This window comes from Thermobia domestica, chromosome 18, assembly GCF_964235325.1.
Source record: "Thermobia domestica chromosome 18, izTheDome1.hap1.1, whole genome shotgun sequence".
NCBI classification, from domain to species: Eukaryota; Metazoa; Arthropoda; class Insecta; order Zygentoma; family Lepismatidae; genus Thermobia; species Thermobia domestica.
The window spans coordinates 181,339,591-181,358,190 of NC_137471.1; the positions used below are offsets into that span (position 1 = coordinate 181,339,591).

General features: G+C 37.1%; 1 protein-coding gene across 4 annotated transcripts in view; it reads left to right on the top strand.

Moving 5' to 3' along the window:
* Window positions 1–18,600, top strand: part of MYPT-75D (Myosin phosphatase targeting subunit 75D) — a 63,817-nt gene that overhangs the window by 28,592 nt on the left and 16,625 nt on the right. For all 4 annotated transcript variants that reach the window (XM_081745971.1, XM_081745970.1, XM_081745972.1 and 1 more), the window contains exons 7-9: window positions 9,428–9,503; window positions 10,783–10,997; window positions 14,078–14,339. In XM_081745971.1, the coding sequence (XP_081602097.1) occupies window positions 9,428–9,503; window positions 10,783–10,997; window positions 14,078–14,339 (553 nt within the window). The remainder of the gene's footprint in view (window positions 1–9,427; window positions 9,504–10,782; window positions 10,998–14,077; window positions 14,340–18,600) is intronic.

Below are 18,600 nucleotides of genomic sequence, written 5' to 3' on the forward strand. Positions count from 1 at the left end.
ATTATGTAAGGGGTTGATGTGAAATTCATATAAAATAGCTTGTTGTTAATTTACTTTTAATCGTTCACATAGTATCTATGTTTTAGGGGTGCATATTATGTATTTCTTACTGTATTTGTTTACTGGAAACCTTTTATTCCAGACACGTTTATGTATTTATTTATCACTAGCCTGCGATGATTTTATTGCATAAGTGCAATATATTTCTGTGATGTGGCGATTGCCACCTAAGCCTAAAAATAAGGTTAGTTTTGTCTCATCACATCACATTTTGTGACAAAATCGAGATAATCGTTTTACCTATTCGTTCATATGCGTCTCAAGCCAGGAGGACTAAACATCCTGATTGGCTGAAATGCTATTACTCTCATGGCGTGAAATGTAATGGTACGGTAGCTAACAACACCTTATTGTTTCCGCCTAGAGGTACGGTACGGTAGTGATGCCTAGCGTTATTGTTTTGTTTCCTATATTGCTTTTCCTGCGAATGATTCATACAGTTTCGTTGTAAACTACCTAACTGTGCTCAGTGCTTTGAAGCTCCTAGTATCGTGGTGTGTGCTTAATAGTGACGAAAGTGATATATAAGGGACATATGTGCCCATGAAAACGGCGCAATATAACTTCCTTAGTGCATAAAAGCTTATCTTGCGTATTCTGGTATAGCATTGGGAGATCAGGACAAGTCGTGGGCACGACATAAGGTTTGTCGAACACGCATCGAACAACTGTGGCAATGGATGAAAGGTGAAAGACGAGCATTGCCGTTTGAAATCTCCACTGTGTGGCGTGAGCCTACTGGCCATAGCACCAATTGCTACTTTTGTTCTGTGAATGTGAAAGGTTTCAACAGTAGGAACAGGGCTAATATTGCTTACCCAACTACAATTCCATCAATCAGTTTATAAGTATCCCATGGTCCTGATATACCTGTTCGACAGCCACCAGACCAATTAAACGAAGCCTCTTCCGAATCTCCTAGTTACAACAATGATGATTCGGACTTTGACCCACAAGAATCAACAGAGCCTATACTTTTCGAACAGAGTGGTTTAAATTATTTAATTCGTGACCTTGGTCTCACAAAGAAATCTGCCGAACTACTGGGGTCACGACTAAAGGAGAGAATCCTGTTGATGCCTGAGACGACGTACTATTGGTACAAGCATCGTGAACAAGAATTTGCTGCTTTCTTTTCTACAGAAGATAATATAGTATTTTGCAACAACATTCCGGAGTTAATACTAGAATTAGGATCGCCTGACCATGATCGATTCCAATGGAGACTTTTCATCGATGCTTCCAAGCGGAGTTTGAAGTGTGTACTCCTACAAAACGGAAACAAGTTAGCATCCATTCCAGTTGCATATTCTGTTGTCATGAGAGAAAGTTACGAAAATCTTGATTTGATGTTGAACAAGATAAAGTACCACGAACATCAATGGCAAATATGTGCAAATTTTAAGGTCATCGGTCTTCTGTTGGGTCAATAGTCAGGCTATACCAAATTCCTATGTTTTCTGTGTGAGTGGGACAATGGGCAAGGGCAGTCCACTAGACTCAAAGGAATGACCAGATAGGCAGTGGAATGTTGGTTCGAAAAACTTACAACGTGCAAGTCTTGTTAATGCACATGATATACTGTTACCTCCCCTTCACATTAAGCTTGGCTTAATGAAGCAATTTGTAACGGCTCTAGATACCGAAGGTGAGTGCTTCAAATATCTGTGTCAAAAATTTCCTGGAATCAGTAATGCAAAAATTAAAGAGGGCGTCTTCGAAGGCCATATATTAGGAAACTTTTTGGTGACGCAAATTTTGAAAATGTCATGAATCAGAACGAGCGTTCAGCATGGCAAGCTTTCCGAGATGTAGCGAAAAACTTTCTTGGCAACAGAAAGGATCCAAACTATAAAGACATGGTGGAAAGAATGCTACTGTGTTGTAAAGAATTGGGTTGTAACATGAGTTTGAAAGTGCATATGCTGTTTTCCCATTTGGACTATTTTCCAGACAATCTTGGAGTCGTGAGTGAGGAACAAGGAGATAAATTTCATCAGGACCTCAAGGAACTCGAACGTCTTATCAAGGAAAGTGGAATTGTAAGATGCTTGCAGACTAGTGCTGGTTGTTGCAGAGAGAAGATTCTGCCACTAGTCACAAACGAGCCGCGACAAAACGTTTTCTCAGGGAAGAGGCGTAAAACCCACTTGTGTGGATTTTTTGTGCGGCATGTCATGACCCATGGGTGCGTAATTCCTCCTTTAAAATGGCGCAGATGAGAGCACAAATTCAAAAACAGTATGGAGTTTACGTTTGCTTGCTTTCGAGTCTTACTGTTTTATAGTCAATGCTTATCCATAAACATTGCTTCTTTTTTTCTTTCATTGGCAATGCTGATATGCAATTTGCAAGAAAACCTGATGTGCAATGACTAAACCGATTTTTCTTCTGAATTCGGTACACCCGAAATATGAAACGTGGCATACTATACTTCATGCAATGATCTAAAAGTTAAAATTCGCAGGCTAGTGCACTAGCCTGCGATGATTTTATTGCATAAGTGCAATATATTTCTGTGATGTGGCGATTGCCACCTAAGCCTAAAAATAAGGTTAGTTTTGTCTCATCACATCACATTTTGTGACAAAATCGAGATAATCGTTTTACCTATTCGTTCATATGCGTCTCAAGCCAGGAGGACTAAACATCCTGATTGGCTGAAATGCTATTACTCTCATGGCGTGAAATGTAATGGTACGGTAGCTAACAACACCTTATTGTTTCCGCCTAGAGGTACGGTACGGTAGTGATGCCTAGCGTTATTGTTTTGTTTCCTATATTGCTTTTCCTGCGAATGATTCATACAGTTTCGTTGTAAACTACCTAACTGTGCTCAGTGCTTTGAAGCTCCTAGTATCGTGGTGTGTGCTTAATAGTGACGAAAGTGATATATAAGGGACATATGTGCCCATGAAAACGGCGCAATATAACTTCCTTAGTGCATAAAAGCTTATCTTGCGTATTCTGGTATAGCATTGGGAGATCAGGACAAGTCGTGGGCACGACATAAGGTTTGTCGAACACGCATCGAACAACTGTGGCAATGGATGAAAGGTGAAAGACGAGCATTGCCGTTTGAAATCTCCACTGTGTGGCGTGAGCCTACTGGCCATAGCACCAATTGCTACTTTTGTTCTGTGAATGTGAAAGGTTTCAACAGTAGGAACAGGGCTAATATTGCTTACCCAACTACAATTCCATCAATCAGTTTATAAGTATCCCATGGTCCTGATATACCTGTTCGACAGCCACCAGACCAATTAAACGAAGCCTCTTCCGAATCTCCTAGTTACAACAATGATGATTCGGACTTTGACCCACAAGAATCAACAGAGCCTATACTTTTCGAACAGAGTGGTTTAAATTATTTAATTCGTGACCTTGGTCTCACAAAGAAATCTGCCGAACTACTGGGGTCACGACTAAAGGAGAGAATCCTGTTGATGCCTGAGACGACGTACTATTGGTACAAGCATCGTGAACAAGAATTTGCTGCTTTCTTTTCTACAGAAGATAATATAGTATTTTGCAACAACATTCCGGAGTTAATACTAGAATTAGGATCGCCTGACCATGATCGATTCCAATGGAGACTTTTCATCGATGCTTCCAAGCGGAGTTTGAAGTGTGTACTCCTACAAAACGGAAACAAGTTAGCATCCATTCCAGTTGCATATTCTGTTGTCATGAGAGAAAGTTACGAAAATCTTGATTTGATGTTGAACAAGATAAAGTACCACGAACATCAATGGCAAATATGTGCAAATTTTAAGGTCATCGGTCTTCTGTTGGGTCAATAGTCAGGCTATACCAAATTCCTATGTTTTCTGTGTGAGTGGGACAATGGGCAAGGGCAGTCCACTAGACTCAAAGGAATGACCAGATAGGCAGTGGAATGTTGGTTCGAAAAACTTACAACGTGCAAGTCTTGTTAATGCACATGATATACTGTTACCTCCCCTTCACATTAAGCTTGGCTTAATGAAGCAATTTGTAACGGCTCTAGATACCGAAGGTGAGTGCTTCAAATATCTGTGTCAAAAATTTCCTGGAATCAGTAATGCAAAAATTAAAGAGGGCGTCTTCGAAGGCCATATATTAGGAAACTTTTTGGTGACGCAAATTTTGAAAATGTCATGAATCAGAACGAGCGTTCAGCATGGCAAGCTTTCCGAGATGTAGCGAAAAACTTTCTTGGCAACAGAAAGGATCCAAACTATAAAGACATGGTGGAAAGAATGCTACTGTGTTGTAAAGAATTGGGTTGTAACATGAGTTTGAAAGTGCATATGCTGTTTTCCCATTTGGACTATTTTCCAGACAATCTTGGAGTCGTGAGTGAGGAACAAGGAGATAAATTTCATCAGGACCTCAAGGAACTCGAACGTCTTATCAAGGAAAGTGGAATTGTAAGATGCTTGCAGACTAGTGCTGGTTGTTGCAGAGAGAAGATTCTGCCACTAGTCACAAACGAGTCGCGACAAAACGTTTTCTCAGGGAAGAGGCGTAAAACCCACTTGTGTGGATTTTTTGTGCGGCATGTCATGACCCATGGGTGCGTAATTCCTCCTTTAAAATGGCGCAGATGAGAGCACAAATTCAAAAACAGTATGGAGTTTACGTTTGCTTGCTTTCGAGTCTTACTGTTTTATAGTCAATGCTTATCCATAAACATTGCTTCTTTTTTTCTTTCATTGGCAATGCTGATATGCAATTTGCAAGAAAACCTGATGTGCAATGACTAAACCGATTTTTCTTCTGAATTCGGTACACCCGAAATATGAAACGTGGCATACTATACTTCATGCAATGATCTAAAAGTTAAAATTCGCAGGCTAGTGTTATTTAATCTCCTTTAAATACTATAATGTAATCAAGTTTATTTTAAGAAAAGGCAATTTCAATTTTACTAATTTAGAGAGGAATTTTAACTTGATATAGTTACCTAAGATATTTATAAGTTTCTAACCAACTGGAACGCAATTTCATAATAGTGTATAGCCTAGATGTATTCACTGCAAATAGAACGGCGATTTTCTTTTTACTGTTACCAGTAGTTTTAATTCACTAGTTAAATACTTTGTTAAAATAATAAATAGGGCGGTATTTATTATTCTTTTTTTGTGGTAATATGCCGTTTAAATAGCATTCGTAATGATGAATGCTGTTGCAAAACTATATTGCAAACTACAATTGTAATACATATTTTAACAATGCAGGCCTTAATAGAAGTTAGTTTTCGCTTCAAGGTAACAAAACTTTGACGTTTATAGTTTATGTAAATTTTATCTTTTTCTTTTAAAGGGACTATAATGGTGCTGTATTTTTTTTTTTTTTTTTTTTTTTTTAATGAGACGACCATAACTATGACGCAACTCTAAATATCGTTGCGCTTGTTTCTTGTTTAGCAAAAGGGGTAGTTAGAGATCATTTTAATTAATCGGACATTAGTTTTCTTAATTTTGCTCATTTAATGCCTAAGTAGAATGCACCGTGCTATAGGTCTATAATTTATGTTATTACTATTACTATATTCATTTTTGAGAGACTTTTAAATTCATTAATTGAAATGAATCAATCATTTGCATTAATATTAAATGATGTTGCTTTTAACGGCTTTTTTGTTTTACTAGAAGACCAGAACTAAAATTTTCGCTAGCGTCTGCCTTGGAAGTTAATACAACATTTCTACTGTAAAACCTTGTAAGCCATGTACCTAAAAACTGAATCAAACCGGATTTTTTGTTGGTACAACCAAAGAGTTACTCTTGCATCATATTATTTTATAATATTACTTTTTTTGTGCATTAAGTAATTAGTTGTCATTGAACTTAAAAGATACAAATTTCATTGTATTTTGAAAATGCTTAACAATCAAAAATGAACTTAAGAATGTAAGAACCCGCTTTGAAAACTAACCTTCACTGCAAATAAATAAATATACATATTGGCATTTCTTATACCATAAATTGAAATCTTTTATTGATCGGCCTGAATGCACCTGGAAGTCGAACCGCTGACGTTAAGGTAATGAACTATTGTAGTCTCCCAACTGTTTAATTACATTTTGTATGTTTACTAATGGGAACCGTGTAGGAACTGAAGGTTCGATTACGGTTTAAAAATCATAAGACTATACTTATCGACACTTGGCACTCCATATTCTCATTTACAAAGAAAGGAAGAGTATTCGATACACTGGTGTGTAATTCAATTATATATACTGATTTAATAATTATTGAACAGATGAAATAAACGAAACACACACACACACACACACATATATATATATATATATATATATATACAATATAAATAATTGGTACTTTCTCAATTAAGAAGGGGAGATTGGCCGTCCTTTTATCATCCCATGGCATAATTAAATATAATTAACCAACAACAACAATCACATAATATTTAATTAAAGAAAAAAAAAACGAAAAATATACTAATAAGATGTACGGCTGTGACAGAAATTACATATATACTATTTGTAGTATATTGGGTAGTGTCTTCATTATTCGACTAAAAAAGAACGAATAAAACTTTTTACTTTTTGTTTTTTCAATCCTGCAGGCATTGTAGAATACGTTACGTATGGTTTCATGTCTTTACGGCGAGATATAGGGTGTGATGACATCATATTTTAACTTTTTTTTCTTTTGTTTGTTTATGCCTGTTTTTATTATTTTTTGGTAGGCTTACTTTTGCACCTAGAAGATTAAAATTTTGCACACTCATTTACCCCTTAGTGCACTCCTTAGTATTTTTCAGATCTCTGCGTTAAAACATAAGGGCAGAAGGGGGTCCAGAAGGGCAAAAAAAGTACAAAATGGATTTTTTAAAACAAAAATTCCTTCGCGATTTTCCGCAGAACCCACGACATCCCTTCGCAATATCTCCTCAAATACATGATGGATATATATATATATCTCCATCATGTATATGAGTGGTACGTTTTGAAAGGCAGTTCTATTCTAAAGAGAATGATGTACGAACCATGACCCTAGCATATATAGGGATGATGCTGTAGCTCCTTGACTGAAAGTGTATAAAATTTAAAAGGGTTATTTATTTATTCACTTACTTAAGGATTCTCAGTATGTTCCCCACTACCTTTTTGAAATTTTAGTAAACAACTTAAAAATGCATTAAAAAAAACTAAAAATCTAGATAGCCATATGGTATATACAAAATGGTATGAAACTAATATGGCTGGAAACATATTAAAGTGGCATAAATACAACAACAATGAAAATAGTAATCAATCAAGAAAGGAAACGTCAGCATCCAGAACTGCTTCGAGGGGCTCTGAAACCTGGCACGGTCTTCTGAGAGACAACCTCAAACGCCGCCCAAATCGTGTCGGTCAGTTGGATCTTGGTGTTACAGGGAGTGCGGTTCTTTACTTGCTCAACCGCGCCCCGCACATAATCATAGGATTGGAGTGAGTAGTTACGGAGGCACACATTAAGACTGATGAAAAAAAAAAAAAAAAGCACCCCAGGTGTGTCTTCCGACCCTGGTCACACGAAAATTATTGGAGACTCCAGGCCCATTCTTGGCCCAAGTTTACATTTGGCACACTTATGCCGGACATATGGGGCTACCTTGGAACCTAATTTCAAGGAAATCAAATGGGCACTTTCTGAGATATCACTGATACAAAATTTTTGCTGGAATTTCTCGGAAAATGATATTTGATTTTCAAATAAATATTCGTGACACATCTTGTAGCCTATTCTTTCCTCTTCAAAATGGTATACTATTTTTCCCTCTAGCTCAATATTTACAGGGAGATATGACCAATTGAAGCTAACAGGATTGTACAAAAAAACTTCAAGTTTGTCTATTTTCTTTACCAGCCACTACTCTAAAACTTCAGAGGGTACAGGTCTACAATTTGATGCCTGATCATCTTTCATAGAGGCCAACATGTACACAAAGTTTCATCAAATTCTGAGACGACGAGTTTTTTTTTTTTTTTTTTTTTTTTTTTTCGTCTGAAAGTTTGGTTTATTTCACATGAAATGGCTGAGAGGGAAAATTGTTGGCACTCATTTATATTGTGCCAGCGTGACAAAACTGTCAAATGTGTTAGATGGGACAGTGTCCAAGTTTAATATAGCCTGCAAAATTTACGGCAAAACTACATCGATGAAGAGGGACACTTATCAGAAGAAAACCCTCAATGACAGGTCCCGCCGAGCATTAAAGCACATTATCTCTTAGAACCGTCATGCGACGGAGGAACTCAAGTAGCCTTTCCCACAGCCTGTGTTGACAGTGATAATCCACACATGAAATGGACAGACTGGATCAGGTTGCAGAGCGAAACCGCTGATAAAGGTCATAAGACTTTAGCATGGTGCCACCGGGAACATGCAAATGGGCAACTAATGACTGGATGAGTCATCGTTCACCTCATTTCAAACCACGGGCCCTTGTGTGGCGGAAGCCCAGAGAATATGGTCGTAATGTTTCCGTCCAACCGTGAAACATAACGGCTGCTCTGTGATGCTGTACGCTGTAATGTCCTGATTTACCGTGCTGATGCTGACCGGTCTCGTCACTGCCTGTGATTATGTTGCCACTCTAGGAGACCATATGCTTTCTATAGTTCAGATGTTGTTTACGAGCAATGACGCCATATTCCAGAGTGATAATGCGCCCATTGACATAGCTGGAGCTGTTGCTGTGTGGTTTGAGGAACACTGGAATGAAGTAGGATACCCGCCCAGTTCTCGGATCTCAAGTTGAGTTGATTTTGAGTTTAACGTCCCGTTCAGCAGCGAGGCTATATGAGACGTGGACCTACTGATTAACGTGGAATCCGAACCACATGAGCTCCCGCCGGGAATCGAACCCGGATCTCCCACACCAAAGGCGCGTACGCTAACCGCTTAGCCACGAAGGAGCTCTCGGATCTCCAGTTAATTGAACATCTATGATCCGATTTGGAGATACGAATCCGGCTCAGATTTCCGCTTCCATCATCTTCTACCGAACTGAGTGATGCATTTCAAGCCACATTATGTAATTGCACTTACTACCTTTCACGATCTCTGTGACTCCATTCCACGCCGCATCAAAGCTACTCTCAAGGCGAAAAGTGGTCCATCGCTACATCAATCTGTAAGTTTTTCACATTACTTTGATAAGTGTCTCTATACATTACTCATACCGACAAGTTACAGGTAATCCTAGGAGAAAATGCTCAAGACAGCTAGTTACGGTAATCAGATAGTTAGGATCTTTTTAGGAGGCTACATCCTACATTTTTCAAAAGTACTTCGTTTAAATGAATATTCTATTATTTTAGGTAGGTGGAAGAATCTAAGTTAATTAGCTCTTTTATTTTCAGTTGGAAGTTTTGGAAATGCTCGTACAAAATGGTGCTGATTTGAATGCAAGAACAAAACACGACGAAACCCCTTCAGGTGAGCGTTTTATCTTCTGTAATTGCATCATGTTCTTTCTAATATGTATTCTTATTGTGATCAATACAGTAAATGCTATAGTAACCAGTCAAATTACAGAATAGCTTTGTGAAACTTTATCATGATACGCTTTATATTTCTTTTCTTGTTTGTTGTTCTTGTGTATATTTGGTTTCCGAGATTTGGCAGACGGCAAAAACATCCCCAAGCTTGCTTTTACCTTGGAAGTCGCATTTCGTAAATTTCTGTTCTATTTTCAGTTTAGGGTTCAACATTGTACAAAATTTTAATTTTCTTAGCCTAGAGTTCATGAACATTTAAAGTTCTGCGCCTTTTAGAAATTGGTGAACGGCGAAAAAGGCTTTTTACTATCACTTTCTCCCCGTGGAGTTTGCATTTCGCAAAACTGATTTATCCAAAGCTTAAAGTTCGATGAGAACATTTGTACGCAAGTTAAAGGTCGTAGCCGAAGGGTTTCAAAGATCTGGTTACAAGGTGAGTCAGTGGATTCATTGTGTTATGTGCACTATTCATTTCTGTAATAAATAGATAATTAGGAAAATGCATATACAGTAGATTTTAAGATTTAAACAATAGCTAAAATTACGAATACTATGTACTTTTAAATAATAATAATGTCTCGCGAAAGTATTCATTAGTGATTAGTCACCGATAGAAGTAAATGCCATTTGTGGCATTTCAAGGAGGCAGCCATCAACAGCACATATCCTGGAAGTTTCTCCCTCACCTGTACTATTAACCTACAGTGTTATTTTTGCAATCTTTTAACATTCTGCCTTATATTTTGGTGTTTCCAGACTTGTGGACCACCCTGTATATCTGATATGTTCATTGGACTTCCAAATCTCATCTTGATGGGACTTCGGAATTTAAGAGATTTGTCATTTCTCCTAAAAGAGTTGAATGCAGTTTATCCTTCGTTATCTTCTTCTTTCTTTCTTTCTTTCCTTCTTAATTACAGTTAAGGTTTTATATCTTCTGGTGAAGATCTCCATCCCACTCAACTGACTTTTGTTATAAATATTTTTGTAATATAGTAATTTTAATGTAAAAATTTATGAAATATTGGATGGTGTTGAAAAATGGCGAATAACTCTTTTCGTTAATATGATGTAGACAAGACATGTAAATCCGCTACTACAGAAATAGTATTGCTGGATTTTAGTAATCGATACATTCACATTGAATAAAAATAAAACTATAAATTGTGAATCTATTTAAGTGACAGTTTCTAACTAATGTCGAAATAACATTCCAGATATTTGTGAAGATCCCGAATTGCGTGAACGTATAGTCCAGTTGCGAAGTGAACAAGAAACGAAGCGCATGCAGGAGGCCCAGAGGCGAAGAGTGAGGCGGTCGCAGTCAAATACTCGGACGCAATCCGTTCGTCGGACTTCGATCCGAGATAAGACGTTAACGTCCAAGAAGGAGGCGATGGAGGAAGCGAGGCTTAGGCTCAAGGCTCAAGAGGTTAGTGTTTTCGTTCTTTGTGTGGAATCAACTAATTGAAGAACTTATAAAGGTCTGTAGCTAAACAAAATGACAGAGCAAACAGTCACATATCTCCTTTGCGATTAAAAGTATCTGTAATATGTATTTGGTACTGATATATTATCGAGTTTCGAAACGAGGTACGTAAAAAATCGTCCCCACTTTTCAACTGAAACTAGATCCGGGACGCGTATTCGATACTTATTTCCAGCAGTTTCTTTGTTGAAATTTAGTGTTCTTTTTCAGCACTGAGGTTATACAGGGTATTTTAAAACAACACCGACAATGTTTGGGAGTGATTCCTGACATTAAGATAAGACAAAATGTATAAACCAATCTGGGTGCACGCTTCCTTTCGCTGTTATAGGCTGCCGAAAACATGAAAAAATCAACTTTAAATGTCCATAGCTCCAATACTATGGAACCTACCGTAGTTGGGTCAAGACTTTATTTAGGAGCTAGTATGAGGCCTAACCAAATATTCATGTTTCAGAACCCTGCGGTAATTCTGCAATAATTTTTATAGAGATAATTGGTGAGTACTTCAAATTATATGCCCGTAGCCAAACGGCCTCTATAAAAATTGTTGCGTGAATATCTTAGAATTCTGAAACGTGTATTTTTGGATAGCGCACATATTAGTTCCTAAGCGAAGTTCTTACCCGACTATGGTAGGTCTCATAGTTTTGGAGCTGTGGACCTTTAAACTTCATTTTTCTACGTTTTCAACAGCGTATAACTCTGAAAGGAAGCATTTGTGCATCCTTCGTCTTATCTTGGTGTTGTTAGGAATCACCTCCCAAGCATTGTCGGTGTTATTTTGAAACACCCTGTATAAGACATAGACTTATAATTAAATTGGAATCCGAACTACCATAATTGATTGAAATTTTAATGCTCTCCTACCGGAAATCTAAGCCGGGACTACCTGCATCAAAAGTTCACGTGCTGGCCACTACACGAGCAGTTAGGGTTATATTTTCAGTAGCGTAGTGTTAAGATTTGTAATGAATGGACATTAAAAGCATTATTTTTATTACTAGTAAATCCAAATTAGTAGTTTAAATTTAGTATAATACATCAGTATTTGTACAATTCTTCAAATATTTATTAAAAAATTATCCATTTACTAGAAGGTAGCAAAAAGTTGGTGCAATAGCCGCCTCTAGATTTGGAAGACCATTTTCACTGATGATGCCACCTTGACGGAGAAAGTCGAAATCATAATGGAAGACAGGAGGATAACCATTGAAAGTATTACGTGTGCAATAGATATGAGTTATACAGTAGGTCTGCCTGTAATGTTATTCACAATTAGCTCCATCTTGAGAAAGTGTCAACTCGGTGAGTGCCACGACTGCTCATACCATTCCAGAAGAGAAATTGCGAAGACGCTGCAATATAAATGTTGAATCGTTGTGGGGTACATGAAGGGATTCCTTTTCGGCAGACGAGTGACAATGGACAAAAGTTGGGTTTATCTGTATGACCCAGAAACAAAGAAAATGAGCAAACAATGAAAACACATTTTCTTCCCCACCCCCAACAAATACAAGTGCAGAAGTCTGTTGCAAGGTGGTGCTATTCGTTTTCTGGGACTGTGAAGGGGTCATCATTGATAGATTACGTAGCACAGAGGCAAACTATCCTTATTCCCATATCCTAACAGGGTGTTTACTAAAATTCCAAAATGAAATTTCGTGACTTTTTCGAGACCTTTTCTTTACCAAACCAGAAAATTTCGTGACATTCTCAAGAGCGAATTTGGGTGCGAAGTAGGCCGAATTTTCATGCATGCAATAGAAGCGTGCTTTGCTTGTGATGTAGCGTTAAAGCCGACCATAGACATTTTTGGTGAATTCCAATTTTTTATGGAAAAAAATCCAGTCTGTACTTACATTTTGTACAAATAAGAAAAATCGTGTCCTCCCAAAAGGTAAATTTCGTGACTTTTTCTTGACTTTTCATGACCGTTTTCTGATTTTGTGACTTTTTCGTGACTTTCGTGACCCATAGACATCCTGCCTAATTAAGTTACGAGAAGAATTAAAGGAGAAACGTCGTGGAATTGTTACAAAATAAGATCTGCTGTTGGCAGAGAATGACCAGCTCATTCCGCCCATGCATCCATGATGAAAGCAGAGGAATTAGGATATGAAATATTGCCCCACCCCCATACTTACCGGACCTAGCACCAAGTGTTTTCTTTCTCTTCCCAGAAATGAAGCGTCCACTCAGAGGACGCCATTTTGACATTTGGGATGACGTCATTTCTAAGGTCGAACTGTGGTTTCAAAGCCAAACAACAGACTTTTACAAAATTGGTTTATGGAAAGTGAAGAACCACTGGCGTAAATGTGTCTCTAGGCAGGTTGACCACGTAGAGAAGGACTAATACCATCGTGGTGTCAGAGTTCTCCAGAGTAAATTTCTTCTAGGTGATTTTACGAACTTTATTTTATATACCGTCGTACACTATCCAATAATAGAATAATAATAGAATGTCTTTTAGAGTTTTGAAACTACTAATAGTTACTTTTCGTATTAAGGCTGTGCGGGAATGAATGTAAGCACCTTGGAATTATTTAGTTCCAGCAATTCATTGGAACAAATTTTTGTTAGTGTTAATAATTACATCAGTGTAAATGAACTGAATTTAATAATTGATTTGACTGTGAACATTGTTAATTTTTGGGGTCGCGGTGGCTCAGTGGTAGAGCGTTCACCACCGGTGCTTGGGGTCTCTGGTTTGATCCCAGCTCGCGCCGTGTGGACTTTGTGGTGGACAAACACCGTGCTCGTGGGTTTTCTCGGGGTTCTCCCGTTTCCTCCCACTTTCTTCATTCCATCATTTCATTCATTTCTCCTCATCACCGTTTCATTTAGCCTAACCGGCATAATCGTGGGACGTAAAACTAAAGATTTCATTTCATTTCATTGTTAATTTTTATAACGTAAGCAGAATCGATTTAGAAGTAAGAAATTTGATGAATACATTAAACATGTCTCCTCTCAGATTTTCCTGTCTGTGTTTCTGTAGTTATTTGTTTATTGTGTAGGGTTACGAGTCGTCCGGGGAGTCTACAGAGCCGGAGAAAGTTCCTAAACAAGAACCTGTACCTGCCAGCACTGAAGTCGAAGTTTCTCATCCAACGTATCCATACATGAGAAGGGACTCCGTGGGAGAAATCTCAGTGCAAACAGAGGAGAACCAAATTGTTCCATTCCAACGGAAAGCGCCTGAAGGAACAGAAGATAGATTAGATACGATATCGATTGAACATTCCAGTCCCAAGAGTGATGGGATATACACAGGAAGCGGTAAGAAAACATTCTTTTCTTATTAGAAACACTTTTTTTTTTTTTTTAATTCATCTTCATTAACCTTTAAACGTCCATTGACACATTTGCGTCGGGGCTTTAAACCTTAATAGCTCAGGCACTAATTAAGGCAAAAAGATGATTTTTATACCAATGTATTCCTGAAGGATGCAGCTTTCCACCGGTGTACATTTATATGTATGTGGCCGGGGGAGGAGCGCAAAGGTCGTTTTTTTTTTTCAACAAACTTTTTGGGGTCTTTCTCCCCCTTGGGGGTACACTCATAAAAATTGGTATGTGAAACAGTGAAGTAGGCCACTACATAATTATATCCTAAATACATTTGTACTTGCTTTATATGGGAGAGTAGGGTAGTACAAAGTTTTTGGAGTTTCGGTGTTTTGATGTAAATTACATCTATTTTTACGACTTATAGCTAATTAAGCTAGAAAGATGATTTGCTACCAATATATACTGAGGGAGGAAGCTCTTCAGTATGCAATCTATGCATATGGGGGGGGGGGACCACAGCTGACAGGGGGAGGGTGAAGTTCGTTTTTTTCTTTTTCCATCAGGTTTTGAGGGACCATTCCTCCCCCTTTTGTAGTACACCCTTAAAAATGGTATTGTATTGCAGCAATGGCTACCACTTTTTTATTATTATTATTATTATTATTATTGTCACAAGTATCTGGCCTACTCATTAGCATCAGTTTGTCAGCGTAGGGTGACTGCAAGGGTTCCCAGGACCGCGCAAAGTCAATTTTTTATGTTTTTTAAAAAATAATTTGTGTTGTTTCTTCTTCTACTTCTACGAATAGGGTGGGAATATGTTTATAAGAACTTTTTCCTTTCATTTCATATAAGGAATCACCTCCCAAAGTTTGTCGGTGGAGTTACCTTCCACCCTGTATAAGCATTTTGTATGCAACTGTATTTTTAGTTAACATTTGTAATTTAATTTAAAAGTTCATAATAATTGTATAAACATAATTCACATTATTTGCTTTGATCTTATTGTGTTAAAGGAGAATGACGTATATTACCTGTTTACAGTTGACTTTTCATTGTATGTGGAATGTTGGTAGAAACCATACCAATGTTTACCAATCGTGTGGTACCAAACCAATTATACAAGATAAAATTTTATTACCAGTTAATGGTAATCTAGAAAATATAGAAATTTGGCCTCCCCCCCCCCCCCCGAGATCAAAGTTGAAATACAAAACCGTGGAAAGTATGTAATTAATAATGAACCTCTAAACACAAGTAATCCAATTTTTTAATTAGCTGACAAACTTAAGTAAAATAATTTTTAATCTTAACTTGTTCAAACATTGTGTACTTTAGCTGTGATCCAGCCGGCCCTATTTTGATTGAAAAAAAAAAAATGTAAAGTTAAATTTAAGCCCAAATTTGGCATCAAGGTTTAAAGTTATTTTTTGATGAGATTTTGGTCACGTTTTGATGTGCTTTTGGTCACTTTTCAACTATTTAGAAGACACCAGACCACTTTGAACCTTAAAATCATTTAATAGGACTTGTAATATTGTAATGGTAGTATGTCCTTACTCCACACGTCAACTCCTGAACGGAAGCCAATTTTTCAATACATAGGTAGAACAACTATCTCGGTCGAGTTGGCCAGTGGAGTTAGTCCGTTAACATGGTAACGGGTGACGGTGACTAACGGTAGTTATTATGTCGTATTCAGAGTCGGCTCTACCGTATATGCAACACATGCATTTGCAGGGGGCAGCAAAATCTATCGTAACTATATTATTTAAAACAAATATTTCTTGTTGGAAATAGACTTCATGATAATAATAGTTTAAATTCACTAAGCTGACCTATTTGAATACTACATTCATAAATCATGATTAGGTCGGATTAGTTTGTCACATGGACATTGCTAAAACAAAGGTTAAACAAATCCCGGCATGAATTGCTTGATTGTTGTCAAATGCAAGAACTCAATTCACGAATAGTAGCAAACACCTGTTCCATTTAGTTATTTAGCAGAGTTTTGATATGAAAACTAGTCTTGTCTTTGTCACAAACAAGTTCCTTATCATTAAAGGTGGAAACAAGGTTTTTAAATGTTAACAAATGTTGAAGGAAAATCAAGAAATAAAGATAAAGAGCTAGTTGCATTGGAATTGTAAACTGATATATTGAGATTGAAGCTTGATATTGAATTCTATAAAAAGGATTACCATCTTTCCTCTGCAGGTATATTTACTTTATCTTTCACTAACATAATAGATTATGATTTAAAGAAAAAACAGGCATAAGAAAATTGTATTTGTGGTGTTTAGGCTTTTCTGAGTACGAGTGCACTTTCCCTTCCCTTCGTTGTTCATGATGGGGTAGCATACTTAAAATCGAGGCTTTTAAGATTTGTTTTTTTCTGGAGAAAGGGGGCGGCAAATGATCCCATTGCGCGGGGCGGCAAATTGCCTAGGGCCGGCCCTGGTCATATACCATTTTCTATTATTGAAATAAAGGTAGTAGAAATCACAGGTGGTGGCGTTTTTTGGTGATTATTTCTCAGTGGTATGTCCGATCGCTCTCTCCAATCACCATGTCATGTTTGGTTGAGAATGATCCAGGCATCTCGGAGGCAGCGAAGGCCTAAGTCCAGTAAAGAGAAGCTTCGCTCCAATCACGTAATTCTTGTAATCTTTCGACAAGATTTTCTTTCTACTTTCTTTCTATACATTTACTAGTATCATATAAATCTCTCCAATCACCATGTCGTGTTTGGTTGAGAATGATCCAGGCATCTCGGAGGCAACGAAGGCCTAAGTCCAGTAAAGAGAAGCTTCGCTCCAATCACGTAATTCTTGTAATCTTTCGACAAGATTTTCTTTCTACTTTCTTTCTATACATTTACTAGTATCATATAAATCTCTCCAATCACCATGTCGTGTTTGGTTGAGAATGATCCAGGCATCTCGGAGGCAACAAAGGCCTAAGTCCAGTAAAGAGAAGCTTCGCTCCAATCACGTAATTCTTGTAATCTTTCGACAAGATTTTCTTTCTACTTTCTTTCTATACATTTATTAGTATCATATAAATCTCTCCAATCACCATGTCGTATTAAATTAAAAATGTATCACCATGAAATTAAAATAATGAACATTCAATTTTTACAAGATGGTTCTTCGTTCTATATTTCTTAGTTACTCTATCAACGAGATAAACAGGTCGTCATAGCAACCAAAACAATAAATATGTCGTCACCTCCGGTGGTTGGGGTCCCTGGTTCGATCCCAGCTCGCGCCGTGTGGACTTTGTGGTGGACTAACACCGTGCTCGTGGGTTTACTCGGGGTTTTCCCGTTACCTCCTACTTTCTTCATTCCAGCATTTGTCTCATCTCTCATCATCACCGTCTCCTTTAGCCTAATCGTCATAACTGTGGGACGTAAAACTTAAAGATTTCATTTTCAGGAAATATGTCGATACAATACAAATATTTAAATTATTTCCTTTCATATTTTCTTCTTCTTCTTCTTAATAGCTTATGTCTTTTAACTAGCACTTTTGTCCTTAAATAGAAATAATATTGTGAAGAACATACAAAATATACATTATCGTTGTATGCATGGCTTCCGAACTATAAGACTTCCTGAATTGGTTACAATTAAAGAAAGAATCCTGGACCGTTAAACATTTCATATACATGGTTACCTTACTTTTTAAATAGCCTTTACACATAAAAATTAGAATTCATAAAACTATGTATTATTTTTATCTTATCTCTATATCATTTTTATATTTTTCCTATAATCAATTTTATTTTAATTTTATAAAATTATTAATGACAAAGACATATTCAAAATATAAGTTTGTTGATTATTTAGGTCCTAAATAGATTCTTTAACTCAATACCATTTATATTTACTAACAATAAAGTTGGTGTAAGTTAAAATACAGCATATTTCATTTATTCGGGGATAATTAGCATAACTTTGAGAGAGACTATATTTGTATTGTGATGACAGAATTCAGACGAAGTACGAACTGCAAGGAAATCATAACAATATTCAAAGAAAAACAAAATAAGAGCTACTTAGATATGTTTTGACGCATGTCATAACTTTAGCTCAAGTGACATTACCAAAAGATTCGATTAAGTTGCATTGAATAGCACAATCTTAAGTACAATCCTGTATAATATTTACTTCACCAGTTCTTTGATTTCTATTTTGAAAACTTTTGCCACCTATGTAATTACTACGAAATGTGGGATTACG